This window comes from Scleropages formosus, chromosome 11, assembly GCF_900964775.1.
Source record: "Scleropages formosus chromosome 11, fSclFor1.1, whole genome shotgun sequence".
In the NCBI taxonomy this organism is placed as follows: Eukaryota; Metazoa; Chordata; class Actinopteri; order Osteoglossiformes; family Osteoglossidae; genus Scleropages; species Scleropages formosus.
In genome coordinates, this window is record NC_041816.1 from 23,881,076 (window position 1) to 23,907,315 (window position 26,240).

Sequence of the window (26,240 nt, forward strand, 5' to 3'; positions counted from 1 at the left end):
TAATTGCTTATCCATATCCCTATTTTAAAAATATTTATCGACTGATTAATTATTATTTTTTTAATTAAACGCTGTCTGGTTTAATGTACAAAGATACATTTACATAATCACTCATAAGAGGTAAACGCAAGAACTTTCAAACTCTTGGAAACCTGCGTTAACTTGGAAATATTAATACGTTCAACAGATAAAATGCCCAAAAGTTCAGCGGTAACACCGCACAGCGGACCACTGTCCCGAATCCTCTCAGCATCTGGTCGAACGGATACAGTTACGCAGCGCATCACACAGCGCACCATAACGCACCATTGGCAATTGCGCAACGTATAGGGAGCCACAGAGAACCATAACGCACTATAAATATAATAACGCACCACCAGAGCACCGTACTGAACCACAACCGCACCCTAACGCACCATAGCGCACCATTGCGCACAGCACAGAGAACCACGGGGAATCACAGCGCACCATAAGTTACGCACCACACAGGGCACCACAGAGCACTGTACCGAACCATGATAACCGCACCGTAACGCACCATGAGGCACAATAGCGACTCATAACGCACCATACTAGCAAACAATGAATGTACCACACCGGAATGTATCATAACGCACCATATCATATACTACAGCAAATAGCGCACCACCATAATTTAATAAGGCACCGGCGTAACGCACTGAACCGCAGTGAGTGTACCGCCCCGGCACCTGAGGCTGAGGGCGATTCTCAAACACGGAAGTCCACTCACTGGATCCACGGATGACAGTTTGAGTTTTCCACTTTCATTTGAGAGCTGCCTATGCGCACACGCACACACACACACACACACACACACACACACACACTCGTGCGTGTCGGCTTAGTTTCTGGACAAGACGAGGGCTGCGCTGAAGGTTTGCTGGGGTTTCACTGGCACTGCTTACATTACAAGGCTCCAGGATTCAGGAACCGGGAGAGAACACCTGAATTTGAGAGAAGGTGCCCTTTAATTTACAGGTAAGGAGTGACGCACGGAGCCACTGACTGTCTGTCCAGGTGTGAATGACCGAACCTGCAAGGAAAGGGCGCGAAGGGCTCCAGACTAAAAAGACTGTGAATAAGGGAGATGTTTGTGAACGTTTATTATATATAAGTCTATAAGAGCAAAGGGAAAGAAATGGTCAAAAATATTTAAAAAAAATACAGAATTATTTAGTATTTGCAGCACAATTAATGAAATATTAAATGAACTAGTGATAGGGGAGCGCTTGCGGTTTTTTTCAGAGCAGCACTTTGTTGTGTCTGCGACTATGGCACTTAATTACAATAAATACAAAATTGAAATATTTTTGCTTTGATAAAGGACAAGGAAAATATTGTAAAAAAAAAAAACTGAATGGAACGAGAGAAACTGATATAATGAAGCACCTTGTATTGTTATGCCTTTCCTCATATTTGTTTTAATTGTGTCTTATTGTTATAAATAATGGTCCTTGTATGCCACTGTACTTTTTTATTAAGGGTTCTGAGGAGGCTATTTTAGAAGGGTGGTCTACAAAAATAAGCTGAATTTATCTGAGCTGAACGGAAGCTGAGGTTCAGGCAACATCCCGCCTTGTAATTGTGGCTAAAACTCAGCCACATGCTTCCTTGCTAAGAGTGACAGCATCTCTTGTTTTTTTTTCTTTTTTTTAAAAAAAAAGAAAATGCTAAGCATGTGCTTGTTTGTGCTCTTTCTGTATGATTGTCATGCAGGTGGGGACTGGTTTCGTGTTGAACAAATGTCCCCTCCTTCGTACGCCCTTATCTTAGCCCCGAACCAACTGGAAAAGCCAGTTTTTGAGGGAAGCTGTGTTTCAACATGTCTGTGTACTGCAAAGCACGCGATGATAACATTTTCGGATCTTCTCGAGGAACATGGGCCATGAGCTATGATTCGTATTCTTTTATTAGTCTTATTAGTCTATTAGTATTGTATTTCACATCCTGCCTTTTCCTGCTTCTGATTCAATCTAGGTGCCCTTTTTAATGTACTGTACAGCTAGAAAACGTTTCTAAAAAATCTGAGAACCCCTTACATCTTGCAGCCCAATCTTTGAGTCTTTTTGTCTTTAGTCTTGGGTTTATCTTTTAGCGTTTAGGCGGAAATGGCGAAGAGATGGAGGCGCAGGGATGTATTTTGTTTCACATGGGTTATCCATTACATCCATTATTAACATTCTTTTCTAATTAATGTTATTCTGTCCATTAGATATTATCGATGGTGGATGTCTGATGTGGATGAGGCATTAGTGGTCCACCCACACATCCTCTAGGCTCTCTCTTCTGGCTGGGGTCAAGAGGACATGAGCTGCAGTCTTTGTCTTCATTTTCTCCATTACGTTGTGTATTTGAATGCAAAATCGTGACTAAATTGACTGATTCATGTACACCGAGGGTACGAATCTCCTGGGTAAGTTTCAGTCAGCCTATAATTCTCCACACGCATTAAACTGATGCATAGCTTCATTTTTTTTGTCATTTAAGTTAGATCATCTGTCAGGATGAAGATTTCAGAGTCAGATCACTTTTAATACAATTTTCTGTATTTGTGAGGGCGGCACATCTAGCTGATGGCTCTGTTCGCTGTAGTGGACGACCGCGGTCACTGCCCCTCACTACTGCTGAGGCTTGATCTTTGGCGCCAGAGTGTCAGGTTGTTCTACAGACAGGAGCCCAGGCTTATTGTAGGGATGGTACACGAGTCCCCCGGTTCAAGTGGTACATATCTGTACTTCCATCGTTTTCCCTTTTCTCTTGCATTTGTTTTACTTTTCTCTGTATTACTACCTCTTTTTGCAGCCTTATGTGATTTTTCTAATTAATTGGATGTTTTACTGCTGTAATTTTATGCTGTTTGATGCTCCCGTTACATTTGCCTTTTATTCTAAATCACTCTGAGAAGCTGCTTTTAAAAGTTGCTATATAAAATAATAATAAGAACACCAGCAACAACAACAACGATAATATTAATAATAATTTTAAAAATTGTTAAAAAAAAATATTATATTATATTACATTACATTAGGAGGCACAGTGGTGCAGCGGGGTTGGCCTGTGCTTGCTCTCTGGTGGGTCTGGGGTTCGAGTCCCGCTTGGGGTGCCTTGTGACGGACTGGCGTCCCGTCCTGGGTGCATCCCCTCCCTCTCCAGTCTTATGACCTGTGTTCCCGGGTTAGGCTCCGGTCCGCCGTGACCCTATTGTATTATATTATTAAGTTTGTCATTAATAGAAACGGGGGAAACGGAATGCCGTGCGAGACGACATCCATTCCAGCTGAGTGTTTACAGAGTGTTCCTCGCTCTCCTCTATTGTGCAGGCTGACATGGAGCTGCAGGACATGGACAACACGGCTGGGAATCACGAGACCAAGATCCTGTTAGGGCGACCTTCTGTAAGGGCAGCTTTCCAACTACTACTGACCGATTTCCATTTTACATGTGTGCAGTTGGCATTTTGACTCTTCCCTCCTAAGCAACACAGAACTCGCAGGAAACAGAAATGTATCGATAGACAAAGAGCTTCAGGTATGGACACGATTACTGGAGCGCAGACAGCTTGTTTGTCAAACATTGTCATTTTATACACACACACATCACCGAAGGACCTGCGTATGCAAGTAACCTGCAAGCAGCAGATGTGTGGGAAAAGTGCTACATGGTTGATGGACAACTTTATAGGGCTGTCTGATCAAGAGAGAAACGGTTCCAGAAGAAATGTGTTTTGACAGCCTTCTTCATGTTTTGGAGGACAGTCTATATGAAGAAATATGATTTTGATGCTGTATGGTTCAGTGTATTCTAAACGTCATTCCTTTCCCACCTGTCGTGTGCCTGTAATGAAAAGTTGAAGCGTGTTTGCATTTATTTCAGCATCGAGTCACTGCGAGGTGAAAGTTAATTTTACACATTTTTATGTATGTTCTTTACAGTGTAAACCAGAGTCGTACGACTACATTTTGGTCGGCAAAAAAATCGACAACGAGGAGGCGGAGACATTTAAGAAGCAAAAGGCTTTCATAGAAGAGCTAAAAGCGAAGAACTTTGATGTGAAAGTGAGTAAATAGTGATTTTTATTAAATACTGACGCCGCTTAAGTGGAATTTGTGGGCACTCAGACTTTTTGTCTACAGCGCCATTAGCCATCTAAACGTTTAATATTACCTAAATATACTCATCTGTCTTTTGTGTAATGACTAAATTCACATGAATGAACGAATGGATAAAATTTAATGTTTTTAAAAATATTACCTAGCATTTCGTGCAGCAGAATTAAGATTCAATAGTACTAAACGGTGCACGTCCACTTCAGATATAGTCCACTGTAGCTGCAAAGCACTAATATGTGTTACAATATGTTGTATGTAGGTTGTTTGCCGGGAAAACAAAGACGGGGACAAGTTGTTCTATGGAATCCGTGCCCCCGAGGACATTTTTGAGAAGTACAGGTACCTGCTGAAGGTGTCTGACTCCTGCAACGGGAGCAGGGAGCTGCAAGGGGACGTTCTCCTGTCCACCAGGTGACGATGGCACATGCGCTTGTCTGATACCTCTGTGCTCATCTGTACCACCATGTTGTTGTGCATATCTCTGCGCTTTTATTCTGGCATCTGCCCGTTCGTACTGCATTTCCTCGTATTAAATCGCATGCATGCAAATGTTTCCGTTGCCGATGCTCCGCTGCGGAAGTTTTAAGCAGAGGAAACTCATATGCTGCCGTGTATTGCACGCAAATGATCGTTGTTTTCCAGAATAAGGATCGTCCACTTCGTCCTTCACAACACATTCATTAAGACCGGAGGTGAGTGTAAGCGTACTCTCGTGTTTGCTTAGTGAGTCGCGGCCTTAGGCAAGCAAAGTGACGCGAGGGTCCGGCGTCGGGTCTGATCGGAGCCGCTTATCTTTACCTAAACAGAGAAGCTGTCGGAGCTCATGAAGCGAGGTGTGTTTGAGACCAAGTTCTGCCTGCATGAGGTAAGCGGGAGTGCTCGCTGTGGTGAACACGTTGTGACACCAGTAGCATTTAATTTCCCTTGACAAAGTTGTGGGAAAAGGATACGTTTTTTTGACGCTTTTCTCCAAAGCTACTTACAATTATTTACCCATTTATACAGGGTGGTAATTTTATGGAGCAATTTAGGGTAAGTACCTTGCTCAAGGGTACTACAGCTGGAGGTGGGAGTCGAACCTGTGACCTTTGGGTCTAAAAGAAGCAACTCTGGCCACTATTCTACCAGCTTGGCCATTAATCTCTACCCACGCCACATATGGGCTGTTAACGCTGGGTTATGTGTGTTCCGCAGTGATAACCAGAGGCCTAATAACCATCTAAGCCAGTAGTGGCCATATCTCCATCTGGTCTGGCATGTTCAGCTGCAGTTCCACCGATGTGGTGAGCTGATGAGTAACAGCATTGCCATGAGCGCTGCGACACAGCAGGAAAACACCTTTCCATGGTTTGCATAGTCAGCATGTTCCTACTGTTGATGCCGTTGGTACTATTGATGCGGTCGATGCCGTTGATGCTGTTGATGCTGTTGATAATGCCTCTTTCTGATCCACGTAAACAGCTAAAAGGTGAAATGAAACAAATCAGTGTCCCAAACAGCAGGAAAAATTAAGACTTTCAGTTCCCCACAAAGTCTAAGGCTTTAACTGATTCAGTACGAAGAAATGCTGTGATTTTTCCATTAATTTCAGATTTTTTTTTAATTTTATGTCTTAGCTTGTTACCTTTTCATGTTTTTTCTTATTCCTAGAAAGCTAACAATAGTTCCCTCTTGTCAGTTATTTACACATTTATACAGCTGTACAATTCTACTGACTCAATTTAGGATAAGCACCTCATTCACGGGGGAACTACGGATACAGGTGGAATTTGAACCGGGAACCTTTAGGTCCAAAGACTGCAGCATTAACCACTACATGACCAAGTGCCCCTTGGTAACTACTCAGTAGCACATTTTCCCTGCAGCAAAATCTCACGGAAATAATATATTTGTCAAGTTGGCTTATTGCTATCGAGGTTCATGCAGCGATTACTGTACCGAGTAACTGGTCCAAACCAGAGTGGAAGAATAAATAATAAGATAATAAATAGATATAATAAATGAATAAATACATACATACATAAATAAATCAGAACAGAACAAATAATAAATATGAAGGGTGCAGTGGTGCAGCAGGCACGATCACGTCCTGCTCTCTGGTGGGTTTGGGGTTCGAGTCCTGCTTGGGGTGCCTTGTGGTGGACTCGAGTCCCATCCTGGGCGTGTCCCCGCCCTGTGCTGCTGGGTTCGGCTCCGGTTCGCCGCGACCCCGCTTGGGACAAGCGGTTTCAGACTATGTGGGTGTGTAAATAATTTTTTAAAAATTGTAAGAAAAGAGGTGCACAACGGACATTAAGTGTCGCCATGGGGGCCTTGACCGGGTTAGTTCAGAAGGGAAGTTGTATTTCTCTCCCTTTCGCTCTTGATTTCAGAAAAATGAGCAGAAGACATTGACAAGCAAATGGGCTCGATGGACTGCTTCCTTCAGAAGGCAGCCCATCTCTGATGTCAGGTAGGACCCACTCACGTCGCGCTCTCTGCTGATGCGTCAAAGCGGAAAGGGCCATTCCACACCACCGATGCGTGTTCGTGTGGATCAGGGACTACTTCGGCGAGAAGGTTGCCCTGTACTACGTGTGGCTGGGCCTGTACACGACTCTGCTGATCCCAGCGGCCACCTTGGGAATCATCGTGTTCCTCTACGGCATGGCGTTCTTCGAAACCAGCCCCCTCATGTGAGTTTGCCCACATTTGCTCTTATGTTACAATGAGGCCTGGAGGATGGAGGATGGAGGATGTAGGTTAGGGTGGGGATGACACACACCTACACCCGTGTGCATGGGGAGTGGAGAAATAGTGTAAATAGTGTAAAGGTCAAGTGTGGCACGGAGAGCAGAGGCCGGAGAGCGTGATAACGATTGCGAAAAGCAGAAACAAAGCTTTACCACGTGACTTTGGTTTTGCACATTTTCTTCCTCTCCCCCCCCCCCCCCCCCCCCTTCATGCTAGTATACTTTTGATTGATTCAAAAAGCTTTTGCTTTAATTCTGACCTTTGAATTTTAGTTGATCTGTTTTTTTTTTTTTTTTAGTCGGCGGTTCTAGTCCCATTTTGGCCGATTGTTTTTTGCAGTTGAGCAAAATGTTTCAATAAAAAGTGAGATTGAGGATGAATTATGGTTGAATTACAATTAAAGAGCCGTTTCCGTTCAGTGACTTATTGCACGTCTGGCTGAAGAAGTAAGTCATCCTGCTTCTTCTGTTTTATAGTAAGGAGGTGTGCGAAGCTGACACCATCATGTGCCCCCTCTGCGACAAGAAGTGCAAAGTGTGGCAGCTTTCAGACACGTGTACATATGCCAAGGTATGATGATGAGCGGATTTGGAAGGTAAATGTACATTAGAGACATGGAGGAGAGCCATACAGATGACCTGAGGTCTTATTCTTAATTTAGATGCTATAAATCAGTGATTCCTACCATTTCTAGCCTATGGACCACTTTAAAGAGTGTGACGAAAGTTAAAATGTCCATAAATAAATTTGGAAAAAAAATTGCACTCAGTTTATGGCATTGAAACATGATTGCATTTATTTAGCAGAAACGTCTCTCCAAAGTCACCTGGGTGGTGTGAGAGGACATGGGTTTGATCCCCGCTCAGCCTGTTTGGAGTTTGCATGTTTTCCTCGTGTCCGCGTGGGTTTCCCTTGGGTGCTCTGGTTTCCTCTCGCAGTCCAAAGACATGTTCCACCGATGTATGGATGAGTGACCCAGTGTGAGTAGTGTATCCAGCAGTGTAAGTCACCACGGTGAATAAGGTGTGTGGGCTCATAACACTACACAGTTCACTGGAAGTCACTCTGGAGAAAAGCGTCTGTTAAATAAATAAATGTAAATGTACGTGATTTATAGTTAGGGTCTAAGATTGAGGTGAAATAATTCTCTGTTAAAATAGTTTGTCTCTTATAACAGGTTCTTTTTGTCAAAAATAACTCCATTTAATGCCATGTAAAAAGTTTAATATCGGTTCAACTGCCATTCCCTCAATGGGCTCTTAGGCTACTTCGGTTCGGTTTGGAGAAGTGAGCAGTGTATGTGGTGTTTTGCCAGGAGGGGAGTTAAGACTCAGTGCTCTAGATTTATTTCCACTTCCAGTGACCTGGGACCCTTTGCCTCTCTGCAGGTGAGCCATCTCTTTGACAATGAAGGGACCGTGGCCTTTGCTATGTTCATGGCAGTGTGGGGTAAGTCTTCCTGGCACGGGGTAAAAGTTTCGAATCCACGAGGCTCTCGTAGCCCCCTCAAGGTCACTCATGCTACGAACTGTCCTGTCTGCAGCCACCGTGTTCCTGGAGCTCTGGAGGAGGCAGCGAGCTGTGCATGTCTCTGGGTGGAATGTCTCCGAGTGGGATGAAGACGAGGTACGGTGACCACGAGCTAGAGTAAAGCAGACAGCCTACTCCATAGAGTGTGATCAGCTTCTAAAATGCTGCTGGTGGTACCAGCTGTCCTCAGATGACCGTATTTGCCTAGGGATGGGGACAGTCTTTACTCTGCACCTGCGGAATGGACCCTTCAGCATCCTGCTGTACGTTCCCGAGAGTGGATGTCTCTCTTTTGCATGTTTTGCATATAAATGCAAAGCCAAGCTGTGTGTGTATTTGTTAGGAGGAGCTCATACTGGGTATGGTGAATGATCCACGCTATTCTCCCAAGAAGTACGAGCAGTCCTGCCTCCGCAGCACTGTGGTGCTCATCCTGGTCACGCTCATGGTAAGCCACAAATTCAGATGTGTTCGTACACCAGGATGGTGCGAGTCAAGGCGTTATCCCACAATACGCTCAAGACGAGCTTGGGAAACGCTCTCCAGCCCAAATTTACCACCGACATGTTGTACTTTCATCACCATCTACATGAGTGCCATCACATCTATTTGCTGTTTGCCATCTGTGCTCGATGAGCTGCGCTCGTGTCGCCGGAGGTGTTTCAGCGGCTGAGATTTGTTGCACGGGGACCTAAAATGTTTTCCAGCAGAGCTGTATAAAAAGGAGCTTTTTCCATCAGATGTTCTCCAAAGCCATCATCACCGAGTTCCACGCTTATTACTCCGGGGCATAGAAAGTGTGGAAATTAATTTTTCTCCACCTGTGTCTTCCCAGCTGATGTTGATCATCGGCCTAGCGCAGGCGTTAGTGATTTTCCGGGTGGCGGCCACCGGCCTTTTGTCGGAGGGGTCGTCGCAGTTTATGAAGGACAACGCCAACACCTTTGCTGTCATTATGGGTGCTGTGCTGCACTACCTCACCATCATCATCATGACCAAGGTATTGAGTGTGTCACTGCTCAAAGAAACTGTCTGATTTACGTGGTTTGGTCTCCGCGTGTGACACTGTGTTCACCCACAGGTCAACAGGAGAGTGGCCTTGCTGCTGTGTAAAATAGGTACGTACGCCACGTTCCGAAATGCGCAACTCGGAGTTATCGGCTTATACAGGTGGTCCCCGATTTACGATGGTGAGCTGGCGATAGACGTTCAGTAGAAACCGTACTTCGGATTTTGAATTTTGATTTTTTCCCGGGTAAGTGATACGCGGAGCGATACTCTCTCACGATGCTGGGCAGCGGCAGCGATCCGCATCTCCCGGTCTGTCACGCAGAGGTGTGTATTAGGTTTATTAAATGCATTTTCCAGTTACGATATTTTCGATTTACGATGGGTTTCGCGGAACGTAATCTTATCGTAAATCGGGGAGCACCTGTACACTCCATACAGACCATGCTGTGTTTGTGCTGCCGGTAGATGATGCCGTACATGCAAATGTGTACCTTGTTTATACTCCAGAACGTCTCCATGAACATTACCCTAACTTTCAATCTGGCTGTTTTACATGAGCAGTACAACAGTTTAGAGGGATGTGTTACTTGATTTGCGTCTTATGAAAAGTAACTTTCCTGAGATGAAAATTGTGTGATCTTATAAAATAATAGTTTTATTACTCGACTATTTGCTAAACACACAGAAATTCTACTTTGAGTTTGTTAAACGGTGACTATTCGATTTAGGCCCCTTTTGTGAAACATGATATAAAATGATATTTGTGCTGCAGGCTCCTTTTTAACACCATTTCTGATGACTACAGTCTCTTTGGTGTTTGTGACGTTCACATTGCATTCATCTACTTTCAGAATTCCTTTAAAATACCATACCTATGCAGGGTGTAGTTAACAAGCTATTTTGCTGTAGCAGCATTAGAAGCAGGTTGAATCATCATAAGTAGTAGCATATTATGAAGCTATTAGTAATAAAGGGGATTAGTCAGAATTAAATCTGCTGAGATTATTTAGGATGCTGTGACATCGTGAAAATGTTATAATCCAGTGTTAATAAATCCTTGCACTGTAATTTAACACTGAAAGCATGGATTCTTCCTGAATATGCATTGTTTTCTGAATGTTTTACTTGTGGAGCAAATACTTTTGAAGATGATGTGCCTGTAAATTGCTCTATAAATAACCCAGCTGCATAAATGGGTAAATGATTGTAAACTTAACATTCTAAGATGCTTTGGAGGAAAGTGTGAGCTATGTGAACACACATTATAGGTAAAATTCTAATGATGGGGCGGAAACTATACAATAAGGGGGCTTTTCACTCTTTTCTCATGCAGAGAAGACGAGATCATTCGTGACCACAGAGCGCAGCTTCACGGTCAAGATGTTCACCTTTCAGTTCTTCACCCTCTTCTCCTCTCTGTTCTACGTGGCCTTTTTCCTGGGCAGGTAAGGCTGTGGGGGTCCAGTCTCACAAGGTCACACGATGTACCCCTTTATTTTAGCTTCGGCTCTTGTTGTTTAAAGTCATTATTTACACAGTATGTCAATGAGTTGTTTACTTAATGACCTGTAACGATGTAACTCTAAAGAAGAGAGACCACTTACTACTTTCATTCAATTTCATTGATTTCTGCTTTAGGATCAATGGGTACCCAGGCAAATATTCACGGATTTCAGGGAAGTGGAGGTTGGAGGAGGTAAGTGTAACTGTATATTGTTTTCTGCCTCAGCTGAACCTCCTCATCAACTTGACCGCAACCAGTGACGGCAATATTACATGTGAAAACAGTTCAAAGTATGCGATATTGTAGCATGAGAACACCGCACAACTTTGATTTATCAAATTAATTAATTTCTAAATGAATGTGTTCCTGAAAACAGTGCGGATTGTTACTTTAAATGGAAAAAAAAGAAACGTGTTCCCAGGCCATCCAAATACCAAACCAGTTAAATTCCCAGATACCACTGTAAAACACCTACATAACTGTTGACCCCTGATTTCAGTGTGATTGGTTAGCACTATTACCTTTAGACCTAAAGGTTGCAGGTTCAATTCTCACCTCTGGCTGCCATATTCTTCAGCATGGTACTTATCTTAAATATCAGTAAAAATTACCCAGCTCTATAAATGGATCAATAATTGTAAGCACCAGAATATTGTAAGCTGCTTTGGAAAAAGTGTCAGATAAATGCAGCGAGATCATGAATGGGTATGTTTCAGAAATTGTTTTCCTTATAGCTAGTTGACAACAGTAAACATTCAATAATGACATTTTTGTTGAAAAAAGATAAGTGCAGACAATTAAAAATATACAAACACGACAGTTTACTGCAATGAACTCTTATTGTACTCACTGAGTGAAGAGATTCTGAGTTGGAGGGAGGAGGCTTGGCAGTCATTCTTGCACTGCTGCTGCACAAATGTAAAGAAGCAAAAACTTGAGACATTAAAGCAACAGAAAACAGCTGATGGTGCATTTGTGCCAAATAGAGTACATTACTTCACTTCTACTTCACTCGCTTGACACACAACTTTCAGATTCTGTCAAGCACTGGACACATTGAAACACTTCACAATGGGAAATAAGTGAAACGGGAAACCGGCTACAATTTCAGTTTGAATTAAATATTACTTGGATTGCATTTAGACAAGTTTTTCCAATGGGATATTTTCAGTGAAACGAGTGGGCTACGTCTCGTATGTGACTAAATCCACCTTCCCTGCGCAAAGGGCTCATGTCTTACATGTTGGTTCTCGTGATGAGGTGGCCGTTGCTGTGTTTGTCTGCAGTGCCACCCCACTGGCTGTCTCACAGACCTCTTCATCCAGATGGCCATCGTCATGGTGCTGAAGCAGATCATCAACAATATCTTTGAGTTCATTGTACCGTAAGTCCATCCTCCACTCATGGTGTGCTGGAGACCTTAGCCTTGAGTTCTCCCAGTCTTGTACAAGAAAGGACCAGTTTGGGGAGTACAGCCATGTTTTCTGATACAAGATCATTTGTGCTTTTGTAATAGAACTTGTTCCTCTTCTGATTCTGGGTATTGTGTTAAAGTGAGTAGTAGTACAGAGCTCATACTTTCCCTGTACCTTTCTGATTTAAAGTGAACATCGTTATACCTTCTGCTTAAAACAGTGTTTTTTTTCTGATACTTGACCTCTCTTACTGTAGCTGGATCAGTGGGGTGTTGAAGAATAAGCAAACCAAGGAATTGTCAGATGGTGCCCTCCACTGTAAGAAGGACTGCAGTAGAATGGAAAAGGGGCCATGTGACAATTGCAAGCTCATTGACTGGCTGAGCAACTACAACCTCAAAGATGTCAACGTCTTCAGTGTCTTCAACGAGTTCATAGAAATGAGTGAGTCTGGAGCAAATTTCTGAATCAGAATTTGACCAAGCTGGCACTGTGAAGCAAAAATTAATTTTTCCTTTATATTTCAGAAGGGTTACATTCGTCCCATGACATCATTTAAGCTAAACATATGTAGAAAATGTTATTTGAAAAAAAGAGCAGAATGATGTTAATAAACATCACTGGTAATCATGGTATGGAAATTTTTCCTACTAAATTCTTTGGTTTTAGGAAGGGTTTGTGATACCAGTGGTCCAGATATGGTTCTGATTTCCGTTTTATACTTCTGAGTCTTCTGTGCACTTATTCGGATTTTTTTTAGATACTGAGAAAAGGATGACAATACATCCTTTAGCCAAACCCTATAATGAAAGAATTTCAAACCCGTACAGTCAACAGCACTTCATACGTATGAGTCTTTTTCTGTTCTCATTGCAGTAATTCAGTTCAGCTTCACAACCATCTTTGTGGCAGCCTTCCCCTTGGCTCCGCTGCTGGCGCTCTTCAACAATGTCATCGAGATCCGGTTGGACGCCATCAAGATGGTCAGTTTGGAGCGCCGGCTCATTGCCAATAAGACCAACAATATTGGTGAGCTTGAGATCTGGGCTGAAACCCGGGGTGTTATCATGTGAGATTGTGGCTTGGTGGAGTGAACCAAGGGTGTGAGAATTAACCGGTAGAATCAGAAGAGCTGGTCTAAGGGAGGTCCTCACACAGTAGCCGTCAAATTAGTCACCCTTTTATGGCAGAGCAAGGTCCACGTCCATGTGTGAGTATGGGTGTGAACTTGTGTGCCGCCTGCTAAAGATACGTTAGATGTTTATGTGTTTGAGGAGATCTCAGTTTTGGAATGCATGTTTCTGTTAAGGTATGTGGGACAGGGTCCTGGAGGTGATCGGCGTGCTAGCAGTGATTGCCAACGGGCTGGTCATTGGCATCACGTCAGACTTCATCCCCCGTTTGGTGTACCGCTACCACTATGGCCCCTGTGCTACTGGAGAGGCCACAGATGTCCAGTGAGTCAACGTATTGCACTGTACACTTGCTCTTTGGGTATTATTTGTACCATATGGCTGAAAGGCTACTGGTGGTAATGGTAAAGTGCTTCTGTTTTCACATCCCATACCTGAGTAAAGGCCATTGACACGGTTCAGTCTCAGAGCAATACCTCCAACAGGGGCAAATTACTTTAGGCAACAAACTATTGAAATAACAATGAATTTTAGGGCAGATAGCGCTAGGAAATCCCAAGAACCATGGGCAGGGAAAATGTACAAGTGGATCACAATGGAAATGTAACGAAATGGCTGTAACTGAGCACATGACCGTACTTTGTATGGTATTTGACTGTAAGTGGTGCATACTGTATATGACTGTAATTAACAGTGAGTCCAGTCCTGTCTTACACAATCTTTTGTCTCACCCCTGCCTTTCGTAACACCATTTATTATTGTGCAGCATATTATCAGCTGTAAAATATGGTTAGTCGCAGTAGGTGCTAAGTTCAGTTGGAGTTTATTGCTTGGCTGTAGAACAGGGTGGCATGGTGGCACAGCAAGAAGTGCCACCTGGAGTGAGAGGACATGGGTTCAATCCCTGCTTAGTCTGTGTAGTGTTTGGATGTTATCCTCATGTCTATGTGGGTCCCCTCTGGGTGCTCTGGTTTCCTCCCACACTCCAAAGACATGCTTTTCAGGTTCATCCATAGTGTGTGAGTAACAGTGAGCGTGTTCCACTGATGTATGGATAAGTGAGCCAGTGTAAGTAGTGTATCTTGCAGTGTAAGTTACCTTGGTGAATAAGGTGTGTGGGCTAATAACACTACACAGAGTTCATTGGAAGACACTTCAGAGAAAAGCATCTGCTAAATATGTAAATAGAATCTGGAGGTACTGGACCATTGAAAAATATCTAGATATATAGACTGGAAAAAGGACAAATAAAGAATGTGACATTTACATACCAATTATAGATCCGTAGGGCAAACTTTTAAGACACCTCTGACTCCTGTGGATTATTTGGAATAAAGCTGTGCCTCAAAAGCAATTTGTCGAGTTTTTGGTTCTACCGATGACCTGAAAATCCTGACATTTTTTTTTTCTTTATTTTAAGCTGTATGACAGGTTACATCAACCACTCCTTGTCCACTGCGTACATGAGCAATGAAGCTGTCCGCCGTGACTTTGAACCTCACCAGCTGGTTACCTATAACGGCCTTATCATCACCCACTGCAGGTCAGCACACTGAGAATAAACTGCATTGCAACCTGAGGCTACATACCACAGTGTATGTTTAAATGATTTGCGGTAAAAGCTCTCTTCTTGAAAAAAAAAATGACACTCAAACATGGTTTCTATTATTGCAGCAGCTGTTGTTAATCTACACTTTTAAAAAAGTTGCCATATTTGAACTCTTCGCTTAAGATAATGAATGGATGGAATGGACATAATGGATCTAAGCAGAAAGTAAACATTGGTTTTATTGATGAGGTCAGAGTTTGTAAGCGATGAAATAATTTTGAACATTCGTAAATATTGAGTCTTGCCGCGAGGTGTGGATTTCCGAGTGGGAGGTGTAACCGTTCAGATTTTCGACTGCTTTGTGTTTCCAGGTATAAAGATTACAGAAATGATGTGAACTATGAACTCACGTCCCAATTCTGGCTCGTTCTGGGGGCGCGGTTTGCCTTCGTCATCCTGTTTGAGGTATGATCTTCTGCGGAAATCGGACGCATCGGTAGACTCACCTACATTTTCATCGCAAAGGCTGGGCGGTTTTTTTAATTCTAGCCCAGCGTTTCCACTCGGTGTCCTAGAATATATTTCACACTTGTGGCTGATTGGTCGTAGGCACGTATAAAATTATTCAACATCTTGCTTATCGATCAATTCTCAATGGTAATGAAATATCACATTGCAATACATAGGAACTTTTTCAAAATCAAAGTCAAAGTGGCTTTATTGTCATTTCAGCCATATACAACTGGTACAGTATACAGTGAAACAAAACAATGTTCCTCCAGGACCATGGTGCTACATAAAACACACACACACACACATTTTCTGAACCGCTTGTCCCATACGGGGTCGCGGGGAGCCGGAGCCTAACCCTAACCCAGCAACTCAGGGCATAAGGCTGGAGGGGTCACACCCAGGACGGGACACCAGTCCGTCGCAAGGCACCCCAAGCAGGACTAGAACCCCAGACCCACCGGAGAGCAGGACCCGGTCCAACCCACTGCACCGGCGCGCCCCCCATATATTACAATGTATTACAAATAATATATTGTATATTACAAAGATATATTACAATACTATAATAAGAAATACTGTAAAAAATTTAAATATAATTGCAAAAAAATTGCAAAGGGAATGGAATGGACCATAGTGCTACATAAAACAACAACATATTACGATATATTGCAATATATTATTATATATTTAGATTAAAATCAATATATTACAGTATAATAAATACTGTAAAAAATGTAAATATAACTGCCAAAAAAATGTAAAGGGAAGTGAATGCTGTTCAGTTGAGTACGGGTGTGTGTGTGTGTGTGTGTTCGCTCTTCCCATTAATCTTTTGCATGAAACGAAACGAATGGACAACCAAAGTAAACCTTCTGTCATGTCTGCTCTGCCCTCTACAGCACATTGTCTTGATTTTCAAGTTCATTGCGGCTTGGCTACTCCCCGACTGCCCACTGCAGGTCAAGAACAGCAGACTGGAAGACAAGTTCAGCAGGCTGAGAGAAGAGCTGGTGTCTTTCAGCAACAAAGGGTCTGTTCTCACAAGCAAACACTCAATATGGGCTGTAATTGCATACTTTCGTGCATCTCCTTGTGTTTCATGTTGGTGACACAGCAAGTAGTGCTGCTGTCTTGCAGTGCCTGGGTGGTTCAAGAAGACCTGGGTTCAATCCCTGTTTGGTCTGTGTGGGTTTCCTCTGGGTGCTCTGGTTTCATCCCACACTCCAAAGACATGCTCTTCAGGTTCACCCATAGTGTGTGAGTGACAGAGAGAGAGTGTGTGTTCCACTGATGTATGGATGAGTGACCCAGTGTAAGTGGTGTATCTAGCAGTGTAAGTCTTTGGGTGCTCTGGTTTCCTCCCACACTCCAAAGACATGCTGTTGAGGTTCCCCCATAGTGTGTGAGTGACAGAGAGAGTGTGTGTGTTCCACTGATGTATAGATCAGTGACCCAGTGTAAGTAGTGTATCTAGCAGTGTAAGTCACTGCGGTGAATAAGGTGTGTGGGCTCATAACACTACATAGAGTTGATTGGAAGTTGCTTTGGAGAAAAGTCTCTGCTAAATAAATACATGTAAATGTGTACCAAACCGCTTCCTCCAGTCAGCCACTAAAGAACCAGGATGGACGCATCTCAAGTTCCAAGACATCTTCCGTGATGTAGCGCTCACAGCAGCCAGAATATATTTCCTTGTCCAATAACTGCTGCAGTGGTCATAACTCGAGTGACCAGGCCTCGGTATTAATGGCTGTTATTTAAAATTGCCTGCCTATTATTTGTTTTTACTGACCTCATGATCTGCTGTTTCAGGGCCGAGGATGAGACAGACGGGTCAACAAAGGCATGACAAGAGAGACTGTGAGGAGAAGGAGCTTGTGTGAGAAGCTTGGGTGAGACTCACCTTCTTGGCCGTCAAGTGTGCATCAGAATTGGTGGACGAGGACAAGTTAAGCGGGATAACTGCTCTGCTTTGGTCTTCTTTCTCCTGTCCCTGTGAGAAAGGACAAGTTACTCAAAGGTGCTCAAAGTGATCCTACCTCCCCATCCCACCAGTTTACTGATGTATTTCACCCTATTACAGAGTAACCTGCACTTAACATAGCAAATGCTCCACAGAAACCACACTGTCGAATATTCCTGGAAAGGCTGGGGGACAAAAGTCTCCTTAGCAACGATAGTAAACGACTAAGAGTTTCCTAGAAACTGGGATAAAGACTTGAGTCACCTGAAGGCAAGAAACTGTTTACCTGTTTACCCGATATGTGTCACACACTTTTCCAGATCCCTCCTAAATCAGATACCCTGTGGCCTCTTGGTCCAAATCTAAAAGAATTTGTTTCCTTTCTATTTTTCAGATAGTATGCTGAGGCCATTTATCTGAAAATATAAATATTTTTTTCAAATGCTGTTCATCATGAATTATAATAATTATGAAAAAAAAAAATGTTAAATACTATTATTTTTCTATTTTTTTAATTGTCATTATTGGGGTATGACGGAGTATGTGTGTCTATAGATATTTTTTTTGTTTACTTTAATATCTATTTATTATGGCTGGTTCAGCCAGAATTACTGGAGCTGTATTTTTAGTTTCTGTTCTATATATATTTTTCACGTTCTTTTTAATAATTAGCTCCAGCAGTTCTTAGATAGATTAATTAATTAGAACTAATAGACAGAAACTGCTTTGGCGTCTTTAAATGAATCTTCCCTGTGAACATTAATCATCCCCGTGAGCACTGTGTACATTCTGAAGTTATAAAACACGCCTTGGAAGTACATTCAACCTCCAGTGTGCTTTTGTAAGAAATGTTTTCTTGCTGACTTGATGTTATCGTGTGTTGAAATAAACACAGTCTGAGCCATTAGGAGAACGTTTTCGGTTTTCCGTGGTCGCAAGGAAGTGGTCGCAGCTGATTGTTTTATTTCTCTCTATTAATAGTTGTCATATATAAAAATAATGAAATAAATAGATATATTGTCATATCAGCATTGCAGAACAAAAAGCTTATGATCTTACAGGGCGAGTGCCATTAGGATGTGAGGCAAACGGTGGATTTGCAAAAAAATGGAAGCATCCAACAATAGCATGAATATAAATAAAATGAACTATAACATAACAAAAGGACAACCTATAGCGCAGTGCCTAGAGCTACTGCCTTTGGATCCAAAGATTGCAGTTTCGGTCTCCAGCTGCAGGACCCTTGAGCGAGGTACTTACCCTAAGTTGCTCTAGTAAAATTACCCAGTTGTATAAATGGGAAATAATTGTAACCGTAACACTGTAAGTTGCTTTGGAGAAAAGTGTCAGATAAATGCAAACTATTAAAAATCTGTATAATCATCCAAAACAACCCTAATCACATCAGAAAACACAATAAATTCATAAAGAAAAATGACATTACCATAAAATCACACAACCAATAAACACGCAAACAAACAAGCACATGATCTCATTAATAAATATTCAGTGTTCCTTGAACGTACGTAACCACTGGTGTCTCCTAGTTTTACCACGAAAGGGTTATTTAATACAGATCTCACGTGGCATAATAGGTGTGTAATGACCAATATGGTCCATATGTTGCTTTTGAAGAAATCGTGCGTGTAGTAGAAACACACAAGCGGTGCAGGTGGAAAAATAAGTGAAGCCCAAGTTACACTGGTTACACCAAGTAGGTAAGTACAATCGGGGTGTAAATCGCGGTAATTTATTAATTTTATAGGTTTAAGATTTTACACGTTTATTTTAATATCTTACACAAGGATATTGACCGTCCTTATAGGGTTCACATACTTTCAAGCAGCGCTCTATACGTCCACAAAGGGATCACATTAAAATGCCTCACTGAAGACTGGACAGTCCCAAAATTATAGGGTTAAACCAAACTAGGTCCTTTCCACCTTTCCTTAGCCTCCCCGCAGCCCCACTGCATTATGCTCCGCTCAATCTTAAATTTCAAACCTGCTTTTACCTCTAAAAATGCCCCCCATGGTCCCAGGTCAACTCCCTCGAGGACAAGGTTCCGCAGTTGGCGCTCAGCAAAACTAATGTCCAACCACATGGTAAAGAGACCAGATCTCTGTACCTTGGGGGAACATCTCCTCATAATCTTGCCTCGACGTGTCCACGGTCCCAAGAAACGTGCCTGAAGGTGTCAACCCCCATTGCATGCGGGGATGGGCAGCCTCGGTGTCTGGTCGAGACGTACTTGGAGTTTCGGGAGCTTCGTAACCAGCTTTCTGTAGAGATGCTGCCAGCTGAGGTCTTGCATGTAGTTCTCGAGATCTTTGGGTTGGATTCAGGCCAAGGTGTCCTCAACGCCCACCAACAAGCCACGTTCCCCACGAAGAGCTCTGTGTTAGAGGAGGACGCTGCTGTGGACACCCAAGCCCCCGGCCCCGCCTGGACTTACTCCACCTTGTGATTGGTGAGCTGGCAAGATCTCTGCTTTGCGTGTGATGTTGGACCACAAAATCCAGCAGATGGCGCATTTGGAATGACAACATGAGATGGATGAAGTGAAAGGGGGGGGGGGGCAGGAAGAGAGCTGCTGCAGGACAAGACAATTAAATTTGAGAGGGAAATCCGGAACATTCCTCCCACCCTCATCCTTCCTTAGAGACACTTCTTCCCATTTAAGGGGGGCAGCTAGTAGCGTAGTGGTTCGAGCAGCTGCTTTTGAACCCAAAGGTCACAGGTTTGAACCCCACCTTGGGCTGTAGTAACCTTGAGCCCTACTTACCCTGAATTACTCTAGTAAAATTACCCAGCTGTATAAATGAGTGATCATAAGTGACTTTGGAGAAAAGTGTCAGACAAATGTAGTTACTGGTTCCCCAAACCAAAGAAATCGTTAACGTAAGGGATATAGCCATGGCCTGGACCAGAACACGGGTAGAGCGTTGTATGAGGTACAGGAGGATTCAAAGAATGCTCACGTGACCATGACTAAATATTGCATTTTATTATCCAATAAATAGTGATAGAAAAGTAATATCATACCTTTGAGCACTTTAAATACCCGCAGGACTCAATAACTGGTGTACAGTCAACATTTAAGGATATTATCGCTTTTCTTAACCGCTCGTCCTGGTCCAGAGTTTATCTTGGAATCACTGACTGCTAAGGTGGGAGAGTAGGTACATCTACATCTAGTACATCTAGGGTGTGCTCTGCCTCGCACCCAGTGTTGTGGGATAGGCTCTTGACCACCGTGACCCTGCATCGGAGAAGCCGATAATGGAAGGACGAACCGCAAACGTTACATTTGAGCTCTTAAATGTGGGGGGAAAGGGGCTGTTGTGGAAACGACACACAACCTGTTCCCACACGTGTGGATCCAGGTATGTGGGGAAAAAAAGAGTAATGGCAGTGGGTGGAGCCTGTGCCTGCGACTGGCTTGTGGACACAACAGGTCTGCCTGGAAGCGCGGGGCGGGGCTTTGAACAACCTGTTTAAACACGAAAAGCGTTCGTCAGAAGGCAGAGCAGCGATGTTCGCAAACATCCGTACAGGTGAAACAGAGAGTGTGTTTTCGCCAGAGCCCCTTCTTTGTCGATAACGTTCCCTGAATGTAAGAAAAATAAATACTAACAGTGTCTACTTGCCTAATTTCATCAAAAACGCACTGATTCAAATACATATAGTTGCCAACTACCTTTTGGGAAAGGGGGGTGCAGTGGGTTTGAACAGGTCCTTCTCCCCAGTGGGTCTGAGGTTCGAGCCCTGCTTGGGGTGCCTTGTGACAGACTGGCGTCCCATCCTGGGTGTGTCCCCTCCCCCTCCAGCCCTATGCCCTGCGTTACCGGGTTGGGCTCGGGCTCACCGCGACCCTGCTTGGGACAAGCCGCTTCAGGTGGCGTGTGTATGTGTACACCCTTTTGGATCCGTGCAGCAGACTGACAGATTTTCCATCGAAAAAGCAAATGAATAAAAAAACAGATAGAAAAATAAATAAATAAATAATAGCAGTACAGCCTGAGTGTGGGCTTTATAATATATGAGCATCGTAATAAAGCAATACGTAATATGCTGTAGTAAGTCATAGTAATAGCAATAGTAATCTTATAAGCAATAAAATGCATTTGTATAAATAACTTTTATCAATAATTAATAGTCTAGAGGAGGTTTTCAAAGTGAAGCAAAGACGAATGATTAGTTCCGGAACTGCAGGAGTTAATCTCAGGGGAATAATCCAATACGGACTGTTAATAATCAATAAATCAAGGCAATCCAGTAAAAACTCATAAGGAATTCAAGTCCTTTATGTATTTGGGTCCCCAGATATAACAAAGAATTTTATTTACTAATAGTTTTTCAGAACCACATTGATCCTCCTCATATTTTTCTTCTTGTCTTTATTAGATTCCCTACTTAAATTTGCTGATGTGCTTCAGTCTGCTGGGGTTGGAACCACTCAGTTTTGCTTTTCTGTTAATGGTTAATGGTTAGTCTACATCTCTTGATCTTCGTCCCCACGGGTGCCAATATTGGCATCTTTCTTTCTCAAATTTACATTTTCAATGATAAAGCTGTGCTGAGCTACTGTAACTGGAGTTTAGCAAAAAAAAAAAAAAAAAAAAAAAAAAAAAAAAAAAAAAAAAAACAAAAATCCTTTGTATTTTTTACCAAGTACAAATTATTGTAAAAGGGAACCATCACTGATTTTGTGCCTATGCGAGCTGCAAGTGGGGGCATTTTGCTCTAAAATTGTTTCCCGTCTGTTACAAACTTCCCGTAAACTCTGCTTTCAGCACACAAGTGGTTCCTCGTTATAACTTCTCGTGAAATTGTGTGTGGTCTCTGGCCAGTTATTTCTGGCCACACTCGTTTGTCCTTATAGTATAATATTTCTACAATTCCTGTGTGAAGGAAACCCAAAACTTCATATTCATTACATTTATTTGGCAGAGTCTTTTCTCCAAAGCGACTTCCAATGAACTCTATGTAGTGTTATCAACCCACACACCTTATTCACCACGGTGACTTACACTGCTAGATACACTACTTACACTGGGTCACTCATCTATACATCAATGGAACACACTCTGTCACTCACACACTATGAGGGGACCTGAACAGCATGTCTTTGGAGTGTGGGAGGAAACCAGAGCACCCAAAGACTTACATTGCTAGATACACTACTTACACTGGGTCACTCATTCATACATCAGTGGAACACACACACACTCGCTCTGTCACTCACACACTATTGGGGGACCAGAACAGCATGTCTTTGGAGTGTGGAAGGAAACCAGAGCACCCATGCAGACACAGGGAGAACATGCAAACTCCACACAGACAGAGTGGGGATCGAACCCATGTCCTCTCACACCACCCAGGCGCTGTGAGACTCTCTCTGCCACTGTATATCAATACTCCCCAAGTTCATTAAATGAATGTGTAATTTTTGAAATACACTGGATATAACAAAACACCCGATATGAATTTAAAATACACCTTAAGGGAAGTGTTTGTCCTTTCTTTGGTCATTTACACTCATTGAAATGTTGCACCACCGCATGCACTATACCCCATTATATATATTTATCCAAATATATGTGAATAAAAAGGAATGCGACTTTAATTACTTACATTTTACATTTAGTTCATGCTTTTCTGCAAAGCAGCTTACAATTTACAATGCTAATGCAATTTACAGTTATTTACAATTATTTATCCATTTATGCAGCTGGGTAATATTTACTGCAGCAATGTAGGGTGAATACCTTGCTAGAGGTGACTATAGGTGGAGGGGGGATTTGAACCTGCGACGCCATTGGTTGAATTAGGACATATTTAAATATCATGTGAAACTACCCTCAATTTTAATTCGGCAGCTTTTTTCAATTTTATGTGTTTCACAGTTCCTTTAAGCAAAAAGTGTGCTGTTGAGAATGGATAGGATAATCATTTATTAATCCCAGCAGGGAAATACACCACATTCTTACAAAAAGCATTTCTAACATTCAGATACAATAGATTAGAGACACTGAATAAAACACCGGCTTCACTTACTTCCTATTTGAACATTTTAAAAGAAGGTGATATGACTGTGCTTTTTTTGTTTAATTTGCAAAGAAGAAATTAATTTAAATGTCTGCTTTATTAAAATTCATAAATGCTGATGATTTGACTCCTCCCTGTAGGATTCCTCTGTCAGATCATCTGGGACATAGGCCTCACCTCTGGGTTTACACTCAGACTGCCCAAGGTAGGTAGGTAGGTAGGTAGGGGGGTGGGTGGGTGTGTGTGTGTGTGTGTGTGTGTGTGTGTGTGTGTGTGTGTGTGTGTAAAAATTGTCTGGATGCCAGAGATAAACCTTGCAAGAACAAAAACTCCCTTTAAGTGCAAGTCTATAACATGTAGGGGTATAAAGTCATAAATCCAGCCAGTTACCGTGAGTAATGTCTCCAGCATTTCACATCATTTCGGTCATATTCCACTGACAGTCCTGTTAATTATTAGTCCTTAGTGAAACAACAGAGAAAGCACAAACTCTGCACCACGAGGGCTCAGCACAGTGTTACGTCACCTCGCAGTTACTCCTTGTGGGAATTAACTGATTTACAGAAACCAGCTGTCTGCGGTTGTCTCTGCATGTTTGTGTTTGCTCTGGTTTCCTCCCACTTTCCACACCAAAGCTGTGGAAGCGAACTGGTAACGTGCTCTACGCCTCCCAGACGGGCTTTGGACTGTGGTCCCCATCTCAGTAACCCTCTTGTGATAATGATTTACTCACATACCCCTAAAATACTTTGCTCCCCCCCCCCCATTGCAAAGTCAGCAAAAAGACGCGACCAATCCGTATTGCAGGGGAAAGATAAACAGCACAAATACGTTCTGCGTGTTGAAGCCATTAAGAAGCGGCGTCACGTGTGAAACGTTCCTCAGCAAAACATCCGTGTTCGCTACTTTCGAGACACAGGCAATTGAAAGCATAATTATTTATTTAATATTCCAGTTACAAATTACATATGAAACAATGACAACATAAGCCAGACGGAGACTTACAGCAGTATTTTCCCGTTGCACCCCAGCAGTGGTGGGTCAGAGAATTGCCCCGGGGGTAGTTCCCCCGACACCGGGTACGGTGCGAGTCACTGCACCGCACTTGGGCTCCTGCCTCATGGCGGACAGTGGAGGACTTGCTGGTGCGCTCAAAACCACTGACTCCTCTCTTCCATTTCAGGACAAAAAAATATATATATGTACTGTATATATAAGTATATATACACAGTATATACATACAATTTATAGAAAAAATATATATGTATATATAAGTATATTTATACACTTATATACACACATAAGTGTATATATTATCATTTTAAATTTTATATATATAGGAAATATCCAAAAGAGCTTTACTTCTTTGCATCCTTTTAGCTCAAACCCATTTGTCACTTAAGGTTCACACCAGAGGCCACACCAAATGTGCGAGTTCTTTTTTTTTTTTTTTTTTTAAAACAAGTGTAATTAGTCAGATTTTGCAAAGAGCTTAAAGAATAGTTTCAAAAAAGCGAGAGCCTGGAAAATAAGATTTATAAAACTCTTCAATAAAACCCACTTTCAAAAGATTCCCTGTAAGGCACCTAGAGTAACTAAGGTATAAAGTATTAAAAACATCGGTTACCACTTGTAAAGTTTCATTCAAATCAGCAGAAGTGGAAAAGCTTCCCGTGGTAAAATCTTTGCTTTTTTACATCACCGTGGCCCCACTTTCCCTGGTCTCGGTGGGATCTAGAAGCGGTTACTTCACTTACCGTGTTACCAAGCGAGCGCTGACGGATCGAGGTGTAACACAACCGTGAGACATTTCTCTCCAGAAGCCAAAACGTTTAAATTCTTCAAAACTCTAATACGTAAATATTGTTTACATTCGCTACAAACATGGGCAAAGCGCTGAATAAAACAAGTCCATCACTTCTCTGTGTCGAAGGACCTACGCGCTGTACAGTCTATCCAAGAAAGTCGACGAGAACAGACATCGCATAAAAATCCCTGACGCCGTCCTCACCGCAGCATTTCCTGACCCCGTTTACATCGTTTTGGACCCTCTCGGGAGTACTCGCCATCTCACATAACACCATAAATTCACATGACCTGTATAAGGTATTTATAAGTAGTCTTGATTTGACGTGGCTGTTGCGACTAATGTCACACTGCATAAACCGATCCTTAAGAGTTACCCTCCTTGCGGGGACGCCTCGGTCATCCCCGGCACGGTTCCCAGAATCCTTAGCAGCTCCGGCGGAGCTGACGGTGACCTCCGACCGCGGTCACGTTTACATAGGACGTGGAGCGACGGAAGGCAGAGTGTCGGCGTCTCTATCTTTGCAGCTAACAGGCACTTCGGGGGTGTGAGAGGCACGTGGGGGGTGAGGTCCGGGAGAAAGGACGACCCGACGGGTGGCGGACGCCCAACGGGGGGGGGTGAGGCCTGGGCGAACACGCAGGAAGAAGGCGTCGCTATGCCTCAAACTTGTTTGGATGGAGCTTCTGCGTTGCCAGGGATACAGAGTCACACGCGAAGCTTCGACGTTGGGGGTCAGAGACCAGAGTCCGGCGAGTGTGTACGGTCAGTCCCCAGTCATGCGCCGCACACGGGCAGCGTCTCAAGGATCGGTCACAACTGGACCAATGTCTTTTAGTCAAATATTCCCCAGTAGCAGAAAATATTCATGCCATAGGAAAGGGGGGGGGGGGGGAGAAAG

At 42.9% G+C, this 26,240-nt stretch overlaps 1 protein-coding gene across 3 annotated transcripts; it reads left to right on the forward strand.

Moving 5' to 3' along the window:
* Positions 1-788: 788 nt before the first annotated feature.
* On the forward strand, positions 789-17,885 carry LOC108940829 (anoctamin-9-like). 3 transcript variants are annotated; one of them, XM_018763217.2, is made up of 24 exons: positions 789-999; positions 3,342-3,416; positions 3,954-4,076; positions 4,390-4,541; positions 4,773-4,822; positions 4,937-4,995; positions 6,503-6,582; positions 6,671-6,805; positions 7,340-7,433; positions 8,252-8,312; positions 8,407-8,489; positions 8,737-8,841; positions 9,229-9,393; positions 9,475-9,511; positions 10,738-10,849; positions 11,043-11,100; positions 12,195-12,292; positions 12,580-12,767; positions 13,200-13,352; positions 13,633-13,780; positions 14,877-14,999; positions 15,377-15,470; positions 16,418-16,548; positions 17,331-17,885. In XM_018763217.2, exons 2-24 carry the CDS (start codon positions 3,348-3,350, stop codon positions 17,365-17,367), a joined length of 2,355 nt encoding a protein of 784 aa, XP_018618733.2. In that variant the 5' UTR covers positions 789-999; positions 3,342-3,347; the 3' UTR covers positions 17,368-17,885. The 3 variants fall into 3 exon arrangements, with proteins under 3 accessions (XP_018618733.2, XP_018618731.2, XP_018618732.2); XM_018763215.2 differs by lacking the exon at positions 17,331-17,885 and having other exon boundaries at positions 16,418-16,665; XM_018763216.2 differs by lacking the exons at positions 789-999; positions 17,331-17,885 and adding an exon at positions 2,244-2,434 and having other exon boundaries at positions 16,418-16,665.
* The last annotated feature ends 8,355 nt before the right edge of the window (positions 17,886-26,240 follow it).

Excerpts from the sequence above, each read along its gene's own strand:
- LOC108940829 (XM_018763215.2), top strand. The coding sequence starts at position 3,348 with ATGGAGCTGCAGGACATGGACAACACGGCTGGGAATCACGAGACCAAG. Across the intron at positions 8,490-8,736 it reads CCGAGTGGGATGAAGACGAG|GAGGAGCTCATACTGGGTAT; the intron begins GTACGGTGACCA and ends TGTATTTGTTAG. Across the intron at positions 10,850-11,042 it reads GTGGCCTTTTTCCTGGGCAG|GATCAATGGGTACCCAGGCA; the intron begins GTAAGGCTGTGG and ends TTTCTGCTTTAG.